Source organism: Monodon monoceros, unplaced genomic scaffold (assembly GCF_005190385.1).
Source record: "Monodon monoceros isolate NGI ecotype Baffin Bay Population unplaced genomic scaffold, NGI_Narwhal_1 Super_Scaffold_1, whole genome shotgun sequence".
NCBI lineage: Eukaryota > Metazoa > Chordata > Mammalia > Artiodactyla > Monodontidae > Monodon > Monodon monoceros.
The window spans coordinates 2,605,604-2,625,553 of record NW_021703765.1 but is presented as its reverse complement, the minus strand read 5'-3'; the positions used below and the strand labels follow the sequence as shown (position 1 = coordinate 2,625,553).

The 19,950-nt window shown below is 50.5% G+C and overlaps 1 protein-coding gene across 1 annotated transcript in view; it reads right to left on the bottom strand.

The window, feature by feature from the left end:
* ZNF516 (zinc finger protein 516) overlaps positions 1 to 2,063 on the bottom strand; it is a 64,500-nt gene extending 62,437 nt beyond the window's left edge. The window contains exon 1 of the mRNA XM_029232646.1: positions 46 to 2,063. Within this exon, the coding sequence (XP_029088479.1) occupies positions 46 to 1,460 (1,415 nt within the window). The 5' untranslated portion in view covers positions 1,461 to 2,063. The remainder of the gene's footprint in view (positions 1 to 45) is intronic.
* Between the last annotated feature and the right edge of the window lie 17,887 nt (positions 2,064 to 19,950).

Sequence of the window (19,950 nt, the reverse complement as noted above, 5' to 3'; positions counted from 1 at the left end):
GCGGCGCGGCGGCTGGGGCGCGCGGCCCGCCGGGGGTCCGGGGGCCCGGGCGCGGGGTCCCCGGGCGCTCCCGCCCTCTTGCGTGGGGGCCCCTGCGCGCCGGGCTCGGGCTCGCGCTTGCGCTTCTCCTGGCTCACCAGGATGAACTCGCGCCGCTCCTTGTCGAAGGCCACGTCCCCAGCCAACGCCTCGTCCCACGCCGCGTACTTGAGGTACTCGGCCGGCTCGGCCACCCTGCCCCGCGTGGCCAGCTGCCAGGCCTGGTAGCTGTTGACCGGGTCCAGCTCGGCCACGCGCCGCCCGGCCTGCCCGCGGGCGGGCGCGCCGGCCGCCGGACGCAGGTTCAGGCACTGAAGGAAGAGCTGCTGGGAGTCGGCGGGGCCGGGCGCCGGGCCCTCCCCGACCGGAGCCCGCGGCCGGCCGGCCTCCACCCGGCGGTGGATGGCGTTGTGCGCGTTCAAGCTGTCCAGGTTCGTAAACAGGTTCCCACACTTGGTGCAGACTTCGTAGAGGCTCAGGCCGGCCACAATCCCCTCCTCCTGGACCACGTTGTTGATGGTGGCGATGGGGTCCAGCTCGCCGCGGGGCCTGTTCTTGCTTCCCGCCTTCGGGCCGTGCGCCTTCATGTGGTTTTTCAGGAACCACGGCTCCTTGAATCTCCGGCCGCAGATGTGGCAGCCATGGTCGAAGGAGCCCCTGTGCTTCTTCATGTGTGCCTTCAGGAACCAGGTCTGGCTGAAGGCCTGGCCGCACACCTCGCAGGGGAACTCGCCGGGGGGCAGCTCAGGCTTGCCGTTCTCTGCGAAGGCGTCGCCGCGGGGCCCCTGTGCCGTGATGTGGTCCTTCTCAATGTGGCTGAGCAGGGACTCCTCCCGCAGGGTCACGTAGCTGCACAGCCGGCACTTGAAGGGCTTGTGCGCCTGGTGCACGTGCTGCTCCAGGTCCTTCCTGCGCTCGAACTTGCTCTTGCAGAAGGAGCACTGCCCCGCCCCCGCCGCCTTGGCCTCCTCCGCCGCGCACGCCGCCCCCTCCGCCTCCTTCTTGCTGCTCCTCAGCAGGATCTTGCCGCTGTCCACCTGGGTGGCGCCGTTCAGGATCCTGTTGCAGGCCGAGGTGCTCTTCGTGGGGCTGGCGCAGCCGTCCAGGCCCTCGGACACGCGCGTCTCGCCCGCCTCGGGCTCGTGGCCCTGGATCAGAGTCCCCGTGCGGTGGCCGCGGATGTGGATCTTCAGGTTGCCCTTCTGGGAAGCCCGGTGGTCGCAGTAGGGACACTTGTAGGGCTTCTCGCCTGTGTGCTTGCGCATGTGCTGGGACAAGGAGCTCTGGAAGGGGAAGCTCTTGCCGCAGATGCAGCAGCTGTGGCTCAGCGCCTTGTCGCCGTCCGCCTCGGGGCTCCTGCTGGCCCTGGGTGGGCTGGGGCCCCTCCTCAGCTCCGTCTCGGCCTCTCGTGGGCGGTCCATCTCGACGACGAGGGCTCGCCCGGCCGGGGGGGCGGGGCACGGCGCTCGGTCACGTGGGCCTGCGTCTTATCTCTCCATGTTCAGGCGAGCCTCCCGCTTGCTGGCTGCAGAAGTCCGCCTGCCCCGCGGAGGGGCATGTCTTACCTGGAGAGCATGGCAGAGGGCAGCAAGCACCTGGAACAGAAAAGACACGGAGATCTTAGGAACCAGGTTTCCCCGCATAAACAGGGGCCCGGTAACATCCTCGGACCGCGATCTGCACGCTCCTCCTTCAGAAAACCAATCCCGTCCAAATTAAAGGAAGGAAGCACCCACGAAAGTTTAAACAGACGTACGAGCAGCTGCTTCCCTTTAAAAAATCAGTAATTAAACAATTGATGACTGATAATAATTGTGTGCTAAATCATTAAAATAAATCATTGTAAATGACTGCACACTAGAATAATTTTTTATCAAAGATATCCAGTGTTTAAGGAAAGACTGTGGTGAGAGAGTTCGTGGGAGTGTGCGGAACACAGGCGACGGGACAGGAGCGCATCTGAGAATGAAGGACAGAGACCCAGGCCAGGCGGAGGATGGCAAAACGCGGGGGCACGTGCAGGACACGTGAGTTGCGAGGAGGGCGTTCACGGCCGGAAAAGGCTCTTTACAAATGCATCTTTGTATCTTGGTGAAGCACAGATGATTTAGTGAAAGAGAGGCAACGAAGGACAGGAGCAGAACCCTGAGGTCCTTCCAGATCTGGGCCTGAAGCTGCTGCTCCAGCACCTGGCGGCCCACGCCAGCCGCCCCGACGGACACCACTCCCAGGGGTGTGTGACCACCAGGCCGTTGCCACCGCAACATTCGGTCTTCGCTGCCTCTTAGATAAAGCCCAAACCCCTCGGCTGGCCTCACCGTGCCCTTCCCGACCTGGTCCTGTCCCTTCTCTCCTGCACTGGCCGCAGGGCCGAGTCCCACCCCAGTGCAGACACCCTCCCGACCCCGGCAGGTCCTCACATGGGAGGCGGGGTCTGGGCCCAGCAGGAGCAGGGGTCACACTGTGGGGTCACTGTCGCTCTCATGCTTATCCACCCCCTGGAGAATGAGGGGCCGGGGCTGCTCCTCCAGACGCCCGGGCGCCTCCCTCACCTGTGCACAGGCAAAGGGGAAGTGGATGGGGTTGCCCAGCGCTGTGCCGGGCACGGGTAGGGCCACGATCTGGGCTGCAGGGAAGCCAGCCCAGATGCCTGTAGACTGCCAAACAGGCCCAAGACAGTACACACTGACAAGCAGCTATCTCAGGACTTTCCATCTGACTCAGCGATACGGAGAATAAAGAAAACAGTCCAGAAGGGATGTGAGAGGTAAAGTGTCTTTCTGGACTGTATTTTGATAGGTGTATTTATGTATAACTGAGTCGCTTTGCTGTACAGCAGTGATTAACACAACATTGTAATTCAACTATACTTCAGTGAAAAATCTTTTTTAAAAAAAGCAAGCAGGGGTGGGGCATTGGGGAGAACAGCCGCGCACACTGGCCCCTGGAGCCCAGTCTGTTTATCCTTCTTATCTCTAAACAGAAGTAACTGAGTTAATGATTCTGAGGGTCTCCCTCCTGGGGGCTCCAGACTTGCACAGAGAGGCACCCAGATGGACAGATGTTCTTTTTTCAAAAAGCTATAACATGTAGAAAGGAAGCCACATTTTTTACAAAGTTTCAACCTCATGCACACTAAGAACTGATGTTTGAAAAGCAACAAAATGTGAAGAAGCTAAGTGTTTCTGGCTGTCGAGCAGACAGTGTACAACGCACATCGTTTGTTCAGAGAGGAGGCCAGGCAGCAAGGCGGTGTTTGCTCTGGGTGGTCCGACCTGCCATGTTTTCCCCGGAGCCGACTCAGAGAAGAATGCTGACGGTGGAAGGCAGGGGGCAGGAGGGTGTCACCCAAACATCCCCAGGGGTTCCAATAGATGACACTCTATTCCTCCACTCACCACGAGGGACAGACGCCTTCTGAAAAAACAACACAACTCCTGTTCTCCAAATGCCTCCTCCCAGAGACCCACGCCAGAGGCAGAAATCTCATTTAGATGATGTATTCTCAAACTTCTTTCGAGAAAGCCTCATGCTAGCAAGTTTCCCAGGCACCTAAAGAAACCAACTCAGTCTGAGCAACAAACTCTGGAAAGCAGCAGGAAGCACAGCTGCTCACAGATATTCCTTACTCTTTACACCGACGGGTACAGAGCCACTCCCACACCCCAGGAGAGAGGGAGAGAGAAGTGAGACGGGAAACTCCCAATAAAATAAATAAACAAAATCTCCCCTAAACTTGGATAAACAAATGAGGTGAATAAGAAGACTTCTTCATGACAATTTAAGCTAATTTGTTTTTTCAAGCTGTTTTGGTCTTAGATGCCTGCATATTATTCATGATGACTTTATAAGACAAATGATTTGCATGCAGCCCCTGCCATCCCAGGGCTTATTTCAGTCCCCCAAATGTTGAAGTTGATATAATATATAAAAATATAAATGAAACATACTATTTACATTTAACTTAGTGACCTCATCTGGGTACAAAAATCTTCCGAGTTTAAAGAACCGTCTAGAATACATTTACAGAGGAAAAAACAACTACAACACCATAAGTTGGTGTCTCTTAAGTAATGTGACAGACTTCGCTGGACCACCGAGTTGGTTCATAAAGGATGTTAAATGTCAGAACTTCTCCAGTTCACGGGAATTAAACATCCGAAACCCCGCCAGGAAGACAAGATTCCCGGAGCATGAATGCTCAGCTAGCTAAGGTTCATAAAAGGCAACCTACAAATTGCTCCTGGAAATGAAATGAAATTGTCAAGTGAGAAGAGTTGTTCAAATCACCAAAACGGCACTCTGTGTGGGTTTCCCTTCCTTCTCTGCTACTCTCCCTGCCATGTGGTATACTGCTGGGAGCCGTAGAAAGTTAAGGGCTCTGGAAGCCAAGAAGCTGCGCTGGGGATCCGCACAGAGACCCCACCTCCGTGCCGTCCAGGTGTGGCGCAGAGCCCAGCCCGGGAGTCCCGTCCCCCTTTTGCCAGCGTGTGAATTTCAGAAGGTGTCCTTCACACCCAGGCGTGCCCTCACCTGTCAGGTGCCGAGAGTCAGGAAAGGACATGAGGAAGCCGTGTGACACCAAAACCCCTTGCAAGGCACCTCCTCCAAGTGCCACTCAGACCCCCAGTCACAGTGCAGAGCGAACAGTCCACGGACAATAAAACACCTGCCCAACGGGGCCTCGCTTCTACTACCAGGTAGCATCCCGGCTGGAGGAGCCCAGAGCAAAGTGCAAAGAGGATCAGATGTGAGCACAGCCCCCCTTCTTCCCATGGGGCACCTCAGTCTCTTCTGCACATTTAAAAAGGCTTAGCGCTACCATCTTTGCTACCAGAGAAATCCACATCCCATATCCTCATGACAGCCTTGATGTGTAAAATTTCTGATTCCCCAGCACCCCCAAACCCCCAGCCAAAGCCGAGGCACTTCCCCTCAAGAAACCCAAACACTAGAGAATATACTTTTCATTTCTTATTCGGGCTTCCTGCAAAACCTGCTTAAAAGTCCACGAAGGCAGCAGAGCCCTGCAACTTACGGGAAAATTCTCAAGCAAGGGCCTTCAGGGTGCCCATGAATGAGCACAACCAGCTCTTCTTTCTCTTTTTCTTCCCACTTCTCTGCCCACCCCCATCTTTCAACACTGAGCCCTGCTGTCAATCTCTGTGAGAATGACAGGAGATGTCTTTTTAAAGAACTTAAAAATATTTGGAGGGGGAAAATGGAAAAATACCATAAGGGTAATGACCACTTAAACTCAAAACACCATTATCTTAAGGAAATCATAACATCAACAAAACTGGCTCCACTTGCAAGAGGCCACTAAGTGGCCCCCTCCCTGAAGCCCACAGCCGACTGGCAAAGTTTCTCGCAAACCTTTAGGGAAACAGTCAAAAAGGAATTCCCCACAACTGGCTTTCCTTAGTCAGTGGCCAAATCAACAGATCTTCGTGATCATTCTTTTCAGCTGCAGACGAAAATTCTTTTCCCCAAAAGAACAAGAATGGTGTCCTCAGAACTTCCGATGTGAAAATGCGGCAGGGCAGCCGCCCCAGTTAGAAGACTTAGGGGAACCTTATTAGCCCTACATAACCCACAGCACTGACTCTGCTATCCTTTAAAAAAAAAACAAAAAAAGCCCACCAGCCTCTGTGAGCCAGGAGGGTCTCAGACGGTTTGTCAACATTGATTGGGGTCTCTGGTGGTGAGAGGTGGTCATCCAAACACTGCCCCGTGATAAAGTGTCACACTACCTGGTTTCAGCCAAATACATTCCGGTACCGAGCTGTCCGTATTTTATTCTCACAGGCAAACGCACGTCGAGTGCGACTTGGTGTTCCAACTTTTCCTGAAACACGTTAACCTAAAGATAACTAGCCTTACAAAACGTGTAAGTAAATGCTAGCTTTTTACTCAGACCAGAGCGATTAAAGAAAGTCTTCTGGCAACACAAATATTAGGAAGTAGAGGGGAGAGAAAATCCACACGTGTGTTTCAGCTGGCATACGACCCATGTATATAGAGCACAGCCCCATTTGAATCATATCTTGCCCATAATGAACCACAGTTTTGTTGTTATTATATTACAAACTTTTTCCAAGGCTGTAATTGGGAACTTGCCAGACAAGCCTGTAATTTAATTGTTTAGGCATAAAAATGGCTTGCTGATTAAGGTTTTAAAATAGATTTCCAATGCATCTCTCCCTCTGTGTGTGTGTGTGTGTGTGTGTCTCATAGGGATGTGACGAACAGTTTGAAGCTACTTTTGTAAAATGCCTTCCATAATTTTGGAAATAAGTTTCTTTTTGAAAAATTTAGATAATTTCATATTACATAAATATTTATATATATTGCCTATATCATTTTATGAAAATTATAACAACAGGAAAAAGTAAAATGTTTATTACAGAAAATATAAATCTGCATTCATAACATAAAATGCATTATCATGGAGATGGGGGAGGGGTTTAAGAGAGGGCAAAATATAAACTTTTTGAAAATAAAATATGTAGCTAAACTTTAAGACATCAACATGTGAGGGCATAAATAAATAAAGCACCAGGTCTAAATGCATATATGTAAGGGCACTGCCATACCTTAGAGAGATTCTTTCTTTTTGATTCTTTGTTTTCATGCCTGCACAGCACAAATGAAAAAAGTTGACTTTCTCAAGACCGCTTACACTCACTGGATTTGGGATACATTTAATCTGTGGGTAAAGGTTTCAACAAATAAATCACTTCTGTAAGTGAGGACCCTGGGAACTGAGTCTTGGACCTAACAGAAGGCAGAAAAGTCACTTCCTGCAGCATCCCTGGTGACCTTGTGAAACAGCTCCAAGGACCCGGTTAACTCCACCTGCCGACAGTAACTCCTTTCAGAACAAGCCCTGCAGGGCTGGGATCCAGGACACACACCAGAAGGAAAAGCCCTGTGACTAAGCTGTCAGATCTGTAAGAACCCACGTGGGACCACAGTCCATCATTGTCCCGCACGCCCTCCCGTGACAGCTCCCACAGTGGAAGCCCCAGGGCACGGTCGCGGGGCGAGTTAAGGAGGGTTTCATCACAATCTCTGAGAGCTACTGGGCGCCAGGCCACTCATGAGGCCTAAGGGCTCGGATAACTAAGCAACAGGCTTGGCTTCGAGGGACCCAGGCGTCAGAAAGAAACACGTAACCACACAGAGGACAGCAGCAGAGCAGGGAGGGAAGCGATGACCTGCCCTGGCCAAGGGTGGCCGGGTCTCCCCAGGGAGACCTAGGTGGGTGTGGGCCCAACTAGCCTTTAGAGCAACCCCCAGCCCTCTCACCCACACCCAGGGGTAACCCCATCATCCTGTGGGCTGGACCTCCAATTCACACTTGAATCCACACGCTCCCCTTCATCTCAAACCAAGATCATCCTCCCAAATGCAGAGCTGGGCGACCTCTTTGAGGCTTCAACCCTTCAGACGCTTTGCACACCCTGAAGATGAGGCCCGAACTCCCCCGAGGGGGCTTCTAAGGCCCTGAACCCCTGTACTGCTGGGGTCCCTGGGCCCCCAGCCAATGGCTGTGCACCTGCCCCGCACCCCAGCTGGATGTGCGTTCACTCCCACCTTGGAACCCTCAGGTATGCAGGTCCCACCCGCCGTCCACCTTCTCAGGTGTGGTCTTTCTAAGAGACCCTTCCTGACCCCCTTCGCCCTGTGGCCGGATCAGGCACAGTCCCCATGCCCCAGCCTTGGCCCTATCCCAGCTCATGCCTGGACATGCTTCTATTACCGCTTCTTTAACTGGTCACTCGTGTGTGAGGCATCCTGCTCTGTGAAGGCAGACCCACCAAGTACCACTGAGTCCTGACACCAGCGCAGGGCCAAGCAGGGAGCGGCACCATGAGAGGTGGTCCAGACCGTGAGCTCCGAGGTCAGCCTACCCGAGATCCAAACTCGGTTCTGCCACTCCCTGGGATCAGCTGTGTGACTGGGAGCAAGTGTCTCAACCTCTCAGTTTCCCAGTCCATTTCTTCATTTTAAAAATGTAAATGATGGGGCCTCCCTGGTGGCGCAGTGGTTGAGAGTCCGCCTGCCGATGCAGGGGTCGCGGGTCCGTGCCCCGGTCCGGGAGGATCCCATGTGCCGCGGAGCGGCTGGGCCCGTGAGCCATGGCCGCTGAGCCTGCGCGTCCGGAGCCTGTGCTCCGCAACGGGAGAGGCCACAGCAGTGAGAAGCCCCCGTACCACAAAAAATAATAATAAATTTTAAAAAATAAAATGTAACTGATGGTAAGGAGAACTATATTACAGTATTTTTGTGAGATTTAAAGTAATGCACGCAAGATGCAATGTTGAGCACGCAGCAAATGGCCAATATATGGTAGGTATTATTATAAATTAATAATTGCTAAATAAATGAATGAGATGTCAGTGCAGTACCCAAAGATACCTAGTCACTCGCAGTGACACTGTTTGGTTTAATAAATTCAAAAGGAGGAAATAAGAGTTTAGGAAGCTATGTTAGAAATGGCTAAAGAGTAACCCGTATGTATTCACTGGGCCCTGACAGGTTCGCCACAGAAGTTGTTTAATACAATTACAAAGTCTGCCACGAACAGCTACCATCATCCACCGCACACAAGTTCAAACCTGTCCCAGCTCAAGACTCCACACAAAGTCAACTTTAACATAGACTGGGTATTAGGCCGTATTTGAGAATTACTATTACTTTCGTTAGGTCTGTAACACAGGAGACTTTCTTAGTTTTTGGAGATGTGTAATGAAATATTTTAGAGGTGGTTTACAAAAGAGAGGAGAAGGCAGATATAATGCTAACAGCTGCTAGGGCTAGATGGTGGGTGTATAGACGTTCATTAGTTACTCTTTCCATTTTTATGGGTTTGGAATGTTTTTCACAGAAGAAGTTAAAAAATAACTCCCACTTGCAACTCCCGTAAGTAGCACGATGGGAAGCAGAGCTGCTCTGGGGCAGCCCGATGGGCCCTCCCCCATCCCCATCCCTCCCCTCCCCTCCCCCTCTCCAGGCCCCCAGGAAGCTCAAAAGTCTCTAAGGAATGCACTTTGGGAAAATTACCTTTTGTTAAATTCTAGTATTTCAAAGTCAAAGAAAGAAAAATCATCTGAATAATATGAACCAGTCCACATGAAAGCAGTATTTTAAGAGGTTGCTTGCTGGTGTTTCAGAGGCTTGCCCCGGAGACATTCAAGGGATCTCCCCAGAGCTCCATGGGGCCCAGCCTTGGTGCAGACAGTGCAAAGTCAGCCATCGCAGCCAAAATCAAGCAGCCATGAAGACGTGGGTGCTCGGGAAGATCCTCCCATCGCGTCCCAGGGCAAAAATCCAGCAAGGCTGCCGGGGTTTATCTTCCCCAGTTTAAACAATCATTTTCTGACCAACTAAATGTGGCGTTGTCAGGGGGAAAAGGTAGAACATCCTGTATTTTTACACAGTAAGCATCGCTCTGACTCTACAGGAAATCTTGCCATTTTCTGCTCTGTAGAGTAAACCAACACAAAGCAAAAGCCAAACGGTTTTGTACTGATTCCCTCAAAACCATCGAATTCAGTTCTGTCGAAGTCATATCCTGGAAAAGGAATCAGAAGGCTGATTTTTTTTTGGAATAACCTCTAATATTTAGAGTAATCTGCATAACAAAACAAGTGCAAGTTTCTTTAAAGGCACCCAGATCAGACTGCAGACCTCAGGGGGGCACGAGGGGCTGCAGGAAAGCTGGAAGGGGCGTTTCCCACACTGCGTCTGCTGCCCTTCTGTCGACAGAAGCAAAGCCTGATGCGCGTGCTGTTTGTCAAATATGTCTCTTCAATTTTAGTTCATTAATTAACCACGTCACGATACTAAGAGATAGTTTGGCTTCCCTGACGCCCTGTGGTCTCTCTCCTCCTCTCTCCCTTGGTCACCGGGGGAGAGGGGGACTTCCGGGAGTCAGAGGGATGGGGGCTGAGCCCACGGGGGGGGCCACTGTCCCGGGTGGGGGGGGAAACAGGAGAATTCGGGAAATGTGGGGATCGGTGCTGTGGGGAAGACGCCCTTACAAAGACAACAGCTCAGGGCAGGCGGAAGGCTCAAGATATTTACGGGATATTCTGGCCCCAGAAGGCAGGTCATAAAATTTAAAAACTGACCTCCTGAGGGCGGCCGTGAGGCAGTGAGGCTGCGGGGCCCGTGGGTGCTGCCGTCAGTTTCACATACTGCCCGCTTGTCCTCCAGCAGACAATGCAATGGGCCTTCCCAGTGACACTGTGGTCTTATGAGCCATGAATTAAAATGCACCATTAACATCCTGCACAAGCTTATCTACTGCGGAGACAAAAAGCCCATTCTGTGAACAAATGGGGAGAAATTCCACAACAATGAGGAGTTCCTCTCCCCACTCGCCAATCTGCCCCAGATTAACAGTCCCAGGCTTATAGTCCCCAGACGGGGTCCGAGCCTCCCCATGAAGTGGTGCATTCACTGCCTGGAGAGCCAGGGCGCTGATGGCAGAGCCAATCAATAATCCATTATACAGCAGACCCCGTTTCCATCTCATAAGGAGAAACGAACGCAAGCGACCAGAATCACAACGTTCACGGGGGAGTCCGCCCCGCCTCCCTCACTTGGGCAGAAGGACACAAACCCGCTGTCCCAGAGTATGGGGGAAGCTCAAGTGGACCCGGCAGACCTGTTTCCAAGCAGCCGGAGAACAGTGTGCTTGGACTTTTCTGCCAGAAGCACTCGTTTCAAAGGTAAACCTCAAAAACGCTTCGTTCAGGACACAAGGTGATGTGAACAAAGCACGGACACAGTGGTGACAAAGGTCCATCTTCCGAAACAAAGGTTTCCTTTCAATTATTTAGCCCCCCAAATAAATCAATGCGAGTGCCAACATGAGTCCCCAAATGTAACTAACCGTCCATAATAAGGGTTTATTGCGCAAACTCCGCGATCATTTAAAAGCAAGACTCGCTTCCATTCTGTACCTCAGACCACAGCTTTGGAATCATTGCTCCATATATAGCAGAAATGCAGAGAGGACCTAACCGTTATTCCACAAGTTGGTTATCTTTGATGAAGTTGTTTACCACAAGTTGTCAAAAGCCCAGTAAATTCCTGGTTGAGCAGAGAGAGAGGCCATCTTCAGCTCCAGAGAGAACATTTCCTCACGGTATAAATAGTAACCCATATGTATTCACTGGGCAGTATACCGAGATACTTGCTAAAGAAAATATAAATCAACATTAATATATAAGCTGCCCACACGTCCTTACTAAAATACAAAAACTCGTAGTCAAATCCGACCTTACAGGGGAACAACGAAAGCAGATAAATACACAAATAGAATTCTTGATCACATTCAGAAAAGGCCAAGAATAAACGCGGGAGCGTGCGATTCCATATCCTGGAAAATCCAAAATGGTTATGGAGACTTAATGAAGAGGCATCCACGTGAAAATAAAGGCAATGGATTTTGTTTAATCTCAAAAGAAAAGAAGCATCTCTTTACTTGCGCTTTCTCCTGCTCTCCAAAATGAATACATTACTGATACTTGTTATTTACTAGTCCCTAAATCTCATATTAAGAGTAAGTAGTGGCCGTATCCATCTATCTGTCCTTACAAAAGGAAACTTCACAAAGCTGGGGAAAAAGTCACAGGAGCAGGGGCTTGCTCTGAAAAAAAGAAAAATCACAGGAACAGGGGCTTGCTTTGTAATTTTCTGCAGATAGGTGTCCTGCTGGAGCCCCGGGTCCACCACAAAGAGCTGAGATCTGGCAGTAAATCCAGCTTCCTGGAGGGGCCAGCACTGCCGGCGTAGTTAATGATCTTGTCAACATTTCCATTAAGAGCCGCATTTCCGGAAGCTCAGGACTGCATCTCCCCCAAACTGGGCGGCTCCATGAAATCTGTCGTCACCAAGGGGGCTTTACAAAACTAGAAGAAAATCACTTGCTATTCAGTACGGGAACCACAAAAGCACAAGTTTTTACTTTCGCTCTTTTTCCATCTTGCACCAAGATGATGAAAGCCAACGTTTCCACTAATTCAGAAACACTGAAAACTCGGGGAACACCAGAGAAAATGAAGACTCATCAATTTCTTTTTTAAAACGAACATGGAACACCAGAAGGCCTTAGATAAACGGCAGGGAGAAATCCCGTTTGAAAGTGCCTTATAGGTTTTTACTCAGCCTAACCTCAAACGTGTAGAATCTGCCACCAATTCGGGGTCCCATTTAAATTGTTTTTAATTTTTTTGGTTGTTTAGAAATTACCAGCAGTGAAAACAAAATAGTCATGGGCAGAAACACTGCATTGCATTTCCTATGGAACACTTCCTTGAAATGTGTATTAGCTGATGGTAAATATATTTTAACTGAAATCTGCTTCTAGAAATAAGCTGTACTTTATTTCATGTAAATCAACAGCAAAGGGCAATATTCACCTCCAACATGCATACACCGACCTGTTTTTCCAGCCTCTTACCTAAAACCAACATTTCTCTCCCAGTATAAGAAAACAGATCGCAATTAACACCTATTAAATAGTATCTCTTTCTTCTGTGCTTTTTGTGAAAGCACCTAGAAGTCCCCACCACCAAGTAAAAGAAAGAATTGTGTCCAAGAATACAGAAGGAGATAATTATGTGCAGTAAACCATAAACCATTCTGTTAAACATTACCCTCCAAGGTAGTTCTGTTTAGCAGAGAACTCAGGCCCCAAAAATCCCTTCATGAAGAGGACACAGCAGATAAATACTTCAAGCATCAATTTTAATAAATTCTAAGCAACAGCTTCCCAAACATTTCCTGTAAGAATACAGGGATTGACTGAATTGAATCCATTTTGGTAGGACAGCAGAAAGGTATATCATGCAATAAGTTATTTAAGACTTTGTTTGCCGTTGTACCAACACCAATCAATACTGTAAGAGGATCAAAATTATAAAAGGACAAATTCTTCCCCAAATGCTTTACTAGATAAAGCGCATACACCATAATCAGTTTAAATTTTCCAGATCCCTGACGAGCAATAACGACTGTAACATGACCTGGTTTATCACTAACCCAGGCAGCGCCTTTGAAAGCAGCTGGGTAGTTCAGCCTCTTAAGGAGAGTGATCTATCAGAGAATGTTTACCAAGAGCAATTCTTGACAAGAACGTGATATCACATGGCTGTAGGATTTATTCTGCCTTGCTTGTCTAAAAATATATTTTCAAGCACAGTTAATGACACACCACTGCAAGTTCTAATTTCTGAAGATAAAAGACTATCTATACTTTCCTTGCAAGGATAAAAGAATAAACAAGCAAAATTCCACTTTCAGTCCCCATAATAACATTATTGTGTGATTCAGCTACTAAAGTTAGGAAAATTCTGCACCTGAAGTGATCCTAAATGATCTTGCAAGAAAAGAGGACGGGCTTTTTCTAAGCCACAGCATCTTACCCAGAAACAGCTTTTGGAAACAGTAAATATAAAATAAAACCAGGCACATTTTTGAATTCCAAAGCTCCTAGCTCCTGCCCCCTCCGTCCCTGGAGAGAAAAGATATCGAACTTGAAATCGAATTTCTCCACCGGCAGCCCAGCCTGGATTATTTGGGAAGTGTCACGCTTTATGAGCACAGGGCGGGCCTGCGGTGAATGGAGAGGGAACAGTGGGCACATTTTCCAGGAACCCAGAGACCAGGACCCCGCTTCGGCGACCACAGCTGGATCATCCGTCTGGTTCCGGCCCGGAACCAGGGCCGTACTGGAGGGTGCTGGGGGTGCCCGCTCCATCACACCGGCGCCCCCTCCCTCCCTTCACTCCCCCACCTCCATGGGCTGCTACACATCCAACCCCAGAAGCCCTTCTTGCCCCGTTCCACCAGGTGCTGTGAGCAGCCCTGCAGGCATTGCGGCAACAGACAAGGTGAGGGGCCGCGTGGGCACAGGTGGCGGTGTGAAGGCAGGTGACCCAAAAGCCAGGGCAGCGGCTCTCGTGTTCTCAGGGGCTGTGACATCCAGGTTAGGGACAATTACTCAGGCCCTAGAGTTCACCGACACAAACCCTGCCAACACCTGTTTGGTGAAAGAGACAGTTACCCATAAACTTCGTGTCGTTTACCCAGGACACAGGTCAACACAAGTCTGTCGCACAACAGGCCCACATGACTACACACAGGTGTCCCGTGAGCACAGACCTGGGGGAGAAAACAGCGGGACATGCATGGCCTGCCCACAGAATTCACATGAAACGAAACAAAATGCAATTGCTCTAAAGTACGCGTTTCCAGCTCAGTCGTCTGAATAAGCTTCTATTATGTGACCAGACAAATACGGCTGATGATCACAGGCCGCCCTGACCTCCCGTCTCCTGAGCAGAGACCGGGCACGCGGGTCACTGCAGTCCGCTCCTGCCTCACTCGAGGAGGACGCAGGTCCCAGTGACCTGAGATGCCGTCACAGGCCCTCGTTCCTGGAGGAAGATGCTCTGGCTCCCCTCCCCTCCGGAGCGGGCTCACAGCCAACAGCACGACTCCCTTAACTCCCGCTCTGAGCCAGCCTCGCCAGCCTCCATCTAGCAAAACCCTTCCGCCAGGGGCTTCCCTGGTGGCGCAGTGGTCGAGAGTCCGCCTGCCGATGCAGGGGACGCGGGTTCGTGCCCCAGTCCGGGAAGATCCCACATGCCGCAAGAGCAGCTGGGCCCGTGAGCCATGGCCGCTGAGCCTGCGCGTCCGGAGCCTGTGCTCCACCACGGGAGAGGCCACAACGGTGAGAGGCCCACGTACCGCAAAACAAACAAACAAACAAACAAACAAAAAAAAACACTCTTCCCCACTTCTGGACCCGCGACGGGCAGCTGTACCATTTCAGGGACCGCGCTCCAAAGCCAGGTCTGGACCATCGCGTGGGACTCATAGGCAAGAGGAACAAAACACATTTGGGGTCTCGTTCAACTACAGGCCCAAAGCTCGAGCCTCTTTCTATCCATAAATAGCCGAGTGCAAGCTGGTCAGCTGCAAAATCGAAGGACGATTAGATGTCCGGTGGCGAGTCACGTAAACTGCCAGGTTCCTCAGCTGCCGTCCCAGGCACCACCGCTCCCCTGAACGAGGGACCAGCCCGGGGCCTCGAGGCCCTCAGACACACAGAGGCATATCGTGACGTCAGCCAGGGGTGCCCCGGGATGTGCAAGCATCTTCACTGGGACCCTCAGAACCATGGACCAGTTATACCCTAGTTACACACCCCCACGCGGTCACCACTCACTGACTCACTGGGGGGTGGATACGGGCTGTGACTTCTTTTTTGTTTGTTTAATTTTTATTTATTTATTTATTTGGCCGCGTTGGGTCTTCGTTGCCTCTGCGCGGGCTTTTCTCTAGTTGCAGTGAGCGGGGACTACTCTTCGTTGCGGTGTGCCGGCTTCTCAGTGCGGTGGCTTCTCTTGTTGCAGAGCACGGGCTCTAGGCACGAGGGCTCAGTAGTTGTGGCGCACGGGCTTAGCTGTTCCGTGGCATGTGGGGTCTTCCTGGACCAGGGCTCGAACCCGTGTCCCCTGCGTTGGCAGGCGGATTCTTAACCACTGTGCCACCAGGGAAGTCGTGGGCTGTGACTTCTGAGTCTACAGTACTGCTGGCTTCTCAACTCTACACTTAAAATCATACGAGCCAGTGATTCGTACAGATGTACACCATAAAACTGCTTTCGGTTCGCTTTACATTTACTCTGAGTTTTGTCTTTTATTTTTTTCCAAAGCGGGTTTGCCGCACTAAGGGTGCCCAGTTACAGGGGCTGCAAAGGCCACGGGGAGGTAAAGCCACCACACTCGGGCCTTAGACTTGTCCTTCCGCTGAATTAAGCCGGCAGGGCTCACGGGAAGGTTACGGAGACCTGCCGGCACGATGCCGCACACGCAGGAAAAGATGCTTATTTTTGAGAATTCATAGGTAAGTGCATATTACGCCATGGGAGGGGCGGGGCCAAGAAAAAATCTGCATAAGTTCCTTGTATGTTAGAACTTTCTCCTTGGGAAGTTCTCAGTAAGGAGCTGCAGGATTTGTAAACACTTAAGCTTTTCCTCCTTAAACTGAACCTCCCTACATTTTAGAGAAGCAAACCCTAACTGCTTTCTCAGTTAATGGGAGTTTTCTCAAACTAGTTCTTCAGTCTCTCAAGGGAAACTACACTAAATAAGCTAAGTGACAGGAGACCCTTCAAAATTAGAACCGAGAATAAGACCATGATGCTCTCTTTAAGGAGTGATGTGCAGAAGAATAATCAACGTGTCCTGTTTTGTTTTGTTTTAACACAAGGAGGCTCCTTTCCTAAGAACACGCTCATCCTGTCCTGCAATCAATCAGGATAATTCCTCCCCATGTCACGCTCTGAAAACACGGCTCCTCTAGGAAACAAACAGGAAATCTCACTTTTCTTCTGAGGAGGTAAACCTCTCACTCACCTTCAAGTCCCGATGTTCAGCACAGCTATTTGTTTGAAAGGATACCCACTGATGTTGGGTCAGTTTCACCCAGCACGTGTGCACCCTGCACTTCTCCACGTGTGCAGGACTGCATTCTCCAGATACTTCATAATCATAGATCATTTAGCGAATTATCCCTTGTAGCTCTGATTCCTGATGTCACAAGCACTTACGGAAAATCCACGCGGAAAGAAACTTTCAAAAAGAGAATCTGCGTCGTGTTGAGTTACAAGGGTCCACAGTTTTCTCAGGGGCTCACGTGCTTTCACCGGCTCCCCGCTCCGGGCCCACACCCTCACCTCAGGCACGCAGGCGCCAGAAGGAACCTCTTCCCGCCCCGCCCCCAAGGGCTCTACGTGCAAATCCCACGTCTGCTCCCTCCTTCTCTGACACCGAAAATCCAGTGATTTTCCCCAAATCCAGAAAGAAACCGTATGAGCTCTCCCTTTCCTATTTTGCTTCGTAATATCTTTCATATTAAAATCACATTTAGTATTTTCCTTCGGGCTTCTAAACTTATAGCAGCGCCATCCAGGCTTCCCCGGTTAGCCTGCCGTGGCCACACAGAGTCACGAGACCATGCCTGCCCATCGCCACGCCAGGCACGGCGTGGGATCCTCCTGGGAGAGGAACGTCACCTGAGGTTTCCGTTCTTCAAACCCAGAGACTCCTTCGTACAGATTCAAATCAAACCATTTCATGACTTTAATCAAAGGACAATCCACACGATTACTGGAGAAAGAGGAAAAAGAGTGTCACCACCGCACATCTCCTTATCAGGAACTGCAGGCTCAACATACTTAAGTGTCTAGAATGTCTGTTTAGGTGGAAACACCGAAGCCACAAAGGCACGAGTCCACGCATGTCGGGGCACACAGGGTGCAGAGAAAGACCTACAGCTCCTCTCATTAAAGACCACCTAGAAAAACCAAAGGTGGAAACAGGAACACCCCAAAGTTTATAAATGATCGCATTATTGCTTTCTGCACTAAGATGGCTCCTCCCAGCAGGGAAAGGTCAGCTCTCTGCATCTCTGAAGCGCTCTGCCCAAAAATACCGTCCCAGGAGCAGCAAGCTGTGCAAATGTGGGCAAAAAAAAAATCTTACTCATATGCAAACTAATGTCCTTCAGCAACGCCTTCCCAGATAATAAAAGTGAAAGTCCTCATACGCTCTGCAGATCTGCTTACACAGCTGCCTCTCAGGTAAAACGTCTTGAAGAGTTTTGCTCTTGAATTGGTCCTAATAAAAAGGAGGTGATAAAAGGGTTTCGCAATCAGGTGTTCGTGCCCGGTTACTTTTCTATTTACCATCAAACTCCTTTTAACACGTTTCTAGCTAAGCCGGGAGAAGCGGTCCCACACCAAGGTCAAAGTAACAACTCGGTGCTTAGCCTGCCCTCAATCCCAGGCCTGCGAAACAGAAGTCCGACGGATTAAATAGGAAGGAATTCTAATTGAACCAAATCTGACTTGCCCTGAACGTGTTAAATGAAGTAATAAGCCCCCTCATCTAACGCTGGTGCCCTGGGGAAGAGACAGGACTCTCCCGGCCTCTCAGAGTCTGAAATGATCAAAAGTTGGTATTACAGTATCAATAATTACCTTTTTAAGCAAAGTTTGCTATTGGTTTTCTTTAAGAAAGAAAGAAACTGCTACAAATGCACAGGGCCTTTCGTTTCATAACCTTGACTGTCCGCCGATGCAGGCTGTCACACATCACCAACAAAACCCAACGAGGACGTGCTTTCCTGGGCGACACTGTGCTTCCCTGCAGGTCGAGCCCCACCAGAAACACCGCACCCGGGGGGCTGCCTGTCCTGGACCGCGGATCTCAGGGCATCTCCATACCTCATCCTGCCCTGCTCGTCTGTGCTGACGAGGTAGAGCATCGGATCGGGAGTCTGACTGGGGTGTGCTACTGTCCTCACCGCATTCAAAAGACCTCTGCAGTAGGTAACTGACGGCGAGCTTTAAAAACAGCACTTGCAGACACCTTTTAACGTCTAAAATGAGGTATTTCTGCTGCATGAGCCACAAGCAGTGCATGCAAGTCGATCTTCTTAACCATAAATTAAACATACTATTTTATAAATGAAAAAAGGCAGGCGAGGGTCCCTGGAAATAAGAGCTCCTGGTAATTTCCCTTTCTTTACATGATCACGTAACATGTTGGCATCTCCGGGCTCAGGAGCCGGAACACAGACTACATCCCACGAGCTAGCGGCTGGCGTCCAGGAAGGGCTGCTGGGAGGCACCAGGGTCCCGGGGGTCCAGGAGTGCAGAGCCCCACAGCAGGGTAGGTGATGGGGGGCCTGCAAGGCCGCTCCTGCACCCCAGACCTGGTCATTTCACTCATGAAGAGGTTGAGATGTTTCCCTTCCTTTCTCCCCTTTTAAAGAAATTACTTAGCGGACGTATCTTTTAAGACCTGAGATGTATCTTGGGCCCCTCAGGACGATGCAGCAGGGCCAGTGAGAAGGGATGATATCGTCTTAGCAGCATCAGCAATGCAGAGAAGCAGCACGGGGTGTACGAACGGCATTCGGTGGTGAATTCACTGCTGCCTCACCATCAGGGGATCTCCCAGAGGCCCCGGCCAGGACCAGGCTCTCTAGGTGCCCAGAGGCTCTTCATTATCTCACACCAGCTGGATGACTTGTCTTCAACGTTTGAGTTTTTAAAACTAAGCATGAACTTTTTTCTGACAGTTTTTCCTTGACTGAATATCTCAAAGTCACATGTGTTCAGAGATAACTCCCTGTTCCTGGACACAGCAGGTGAACAGGGAGAGGAAACAAAAGATTTTACTCTTTGGCTGTGATTCATTAGTTAAGGAAACTCAAAGAAGAAAGAGGCCGTTTAAAAACTCTATTTACCATTTCCCTTGGGCCAAGGGTGCCAGTCCACATCGAGGACGGCTCTGAGACTGTGATGCCCCATGGCACCTGGGAGGAAAGTTCCAGATTCGGCTGAACACACGGTCAGAGGGGAGAATCTCAGGGCCAGCGCCCTGACGGCAGGCGCTTTGCACCCTCATCTGGAGATTCATTAAGCAATAAAAGACAAAGGAAGCAGAGCCGGAAAGACCGTGAAACATAAGTCAATTTTTGAAAGACTGACCCCTGACGTGCTGTGATGTTAAAGCCTCCCCTCCCTGTGGCCTTCCTCCCAAAACCCTCAGCCCAGCTCTAACGGGGAGGAGGAGATCAGAGAAACCCAACCGGAGGCACAAACTACGAGACAGCGGACTGGTCCTCCTGGAAACTGCCAAGGCCAGGAGAAACGAAGGAGGACCAAGGAACCATCACAACTGGAGAAAAGTAACCACCAGATGCGGCGGGGAACCTGGCTGGGGCAGAAGGCGGACACTCACGGAACTGTGAATCCCAACAGGGCCCGGATGTTAGCCCCTAGTGACACACCACCGCAGTTCCTGCCGGCCTGAC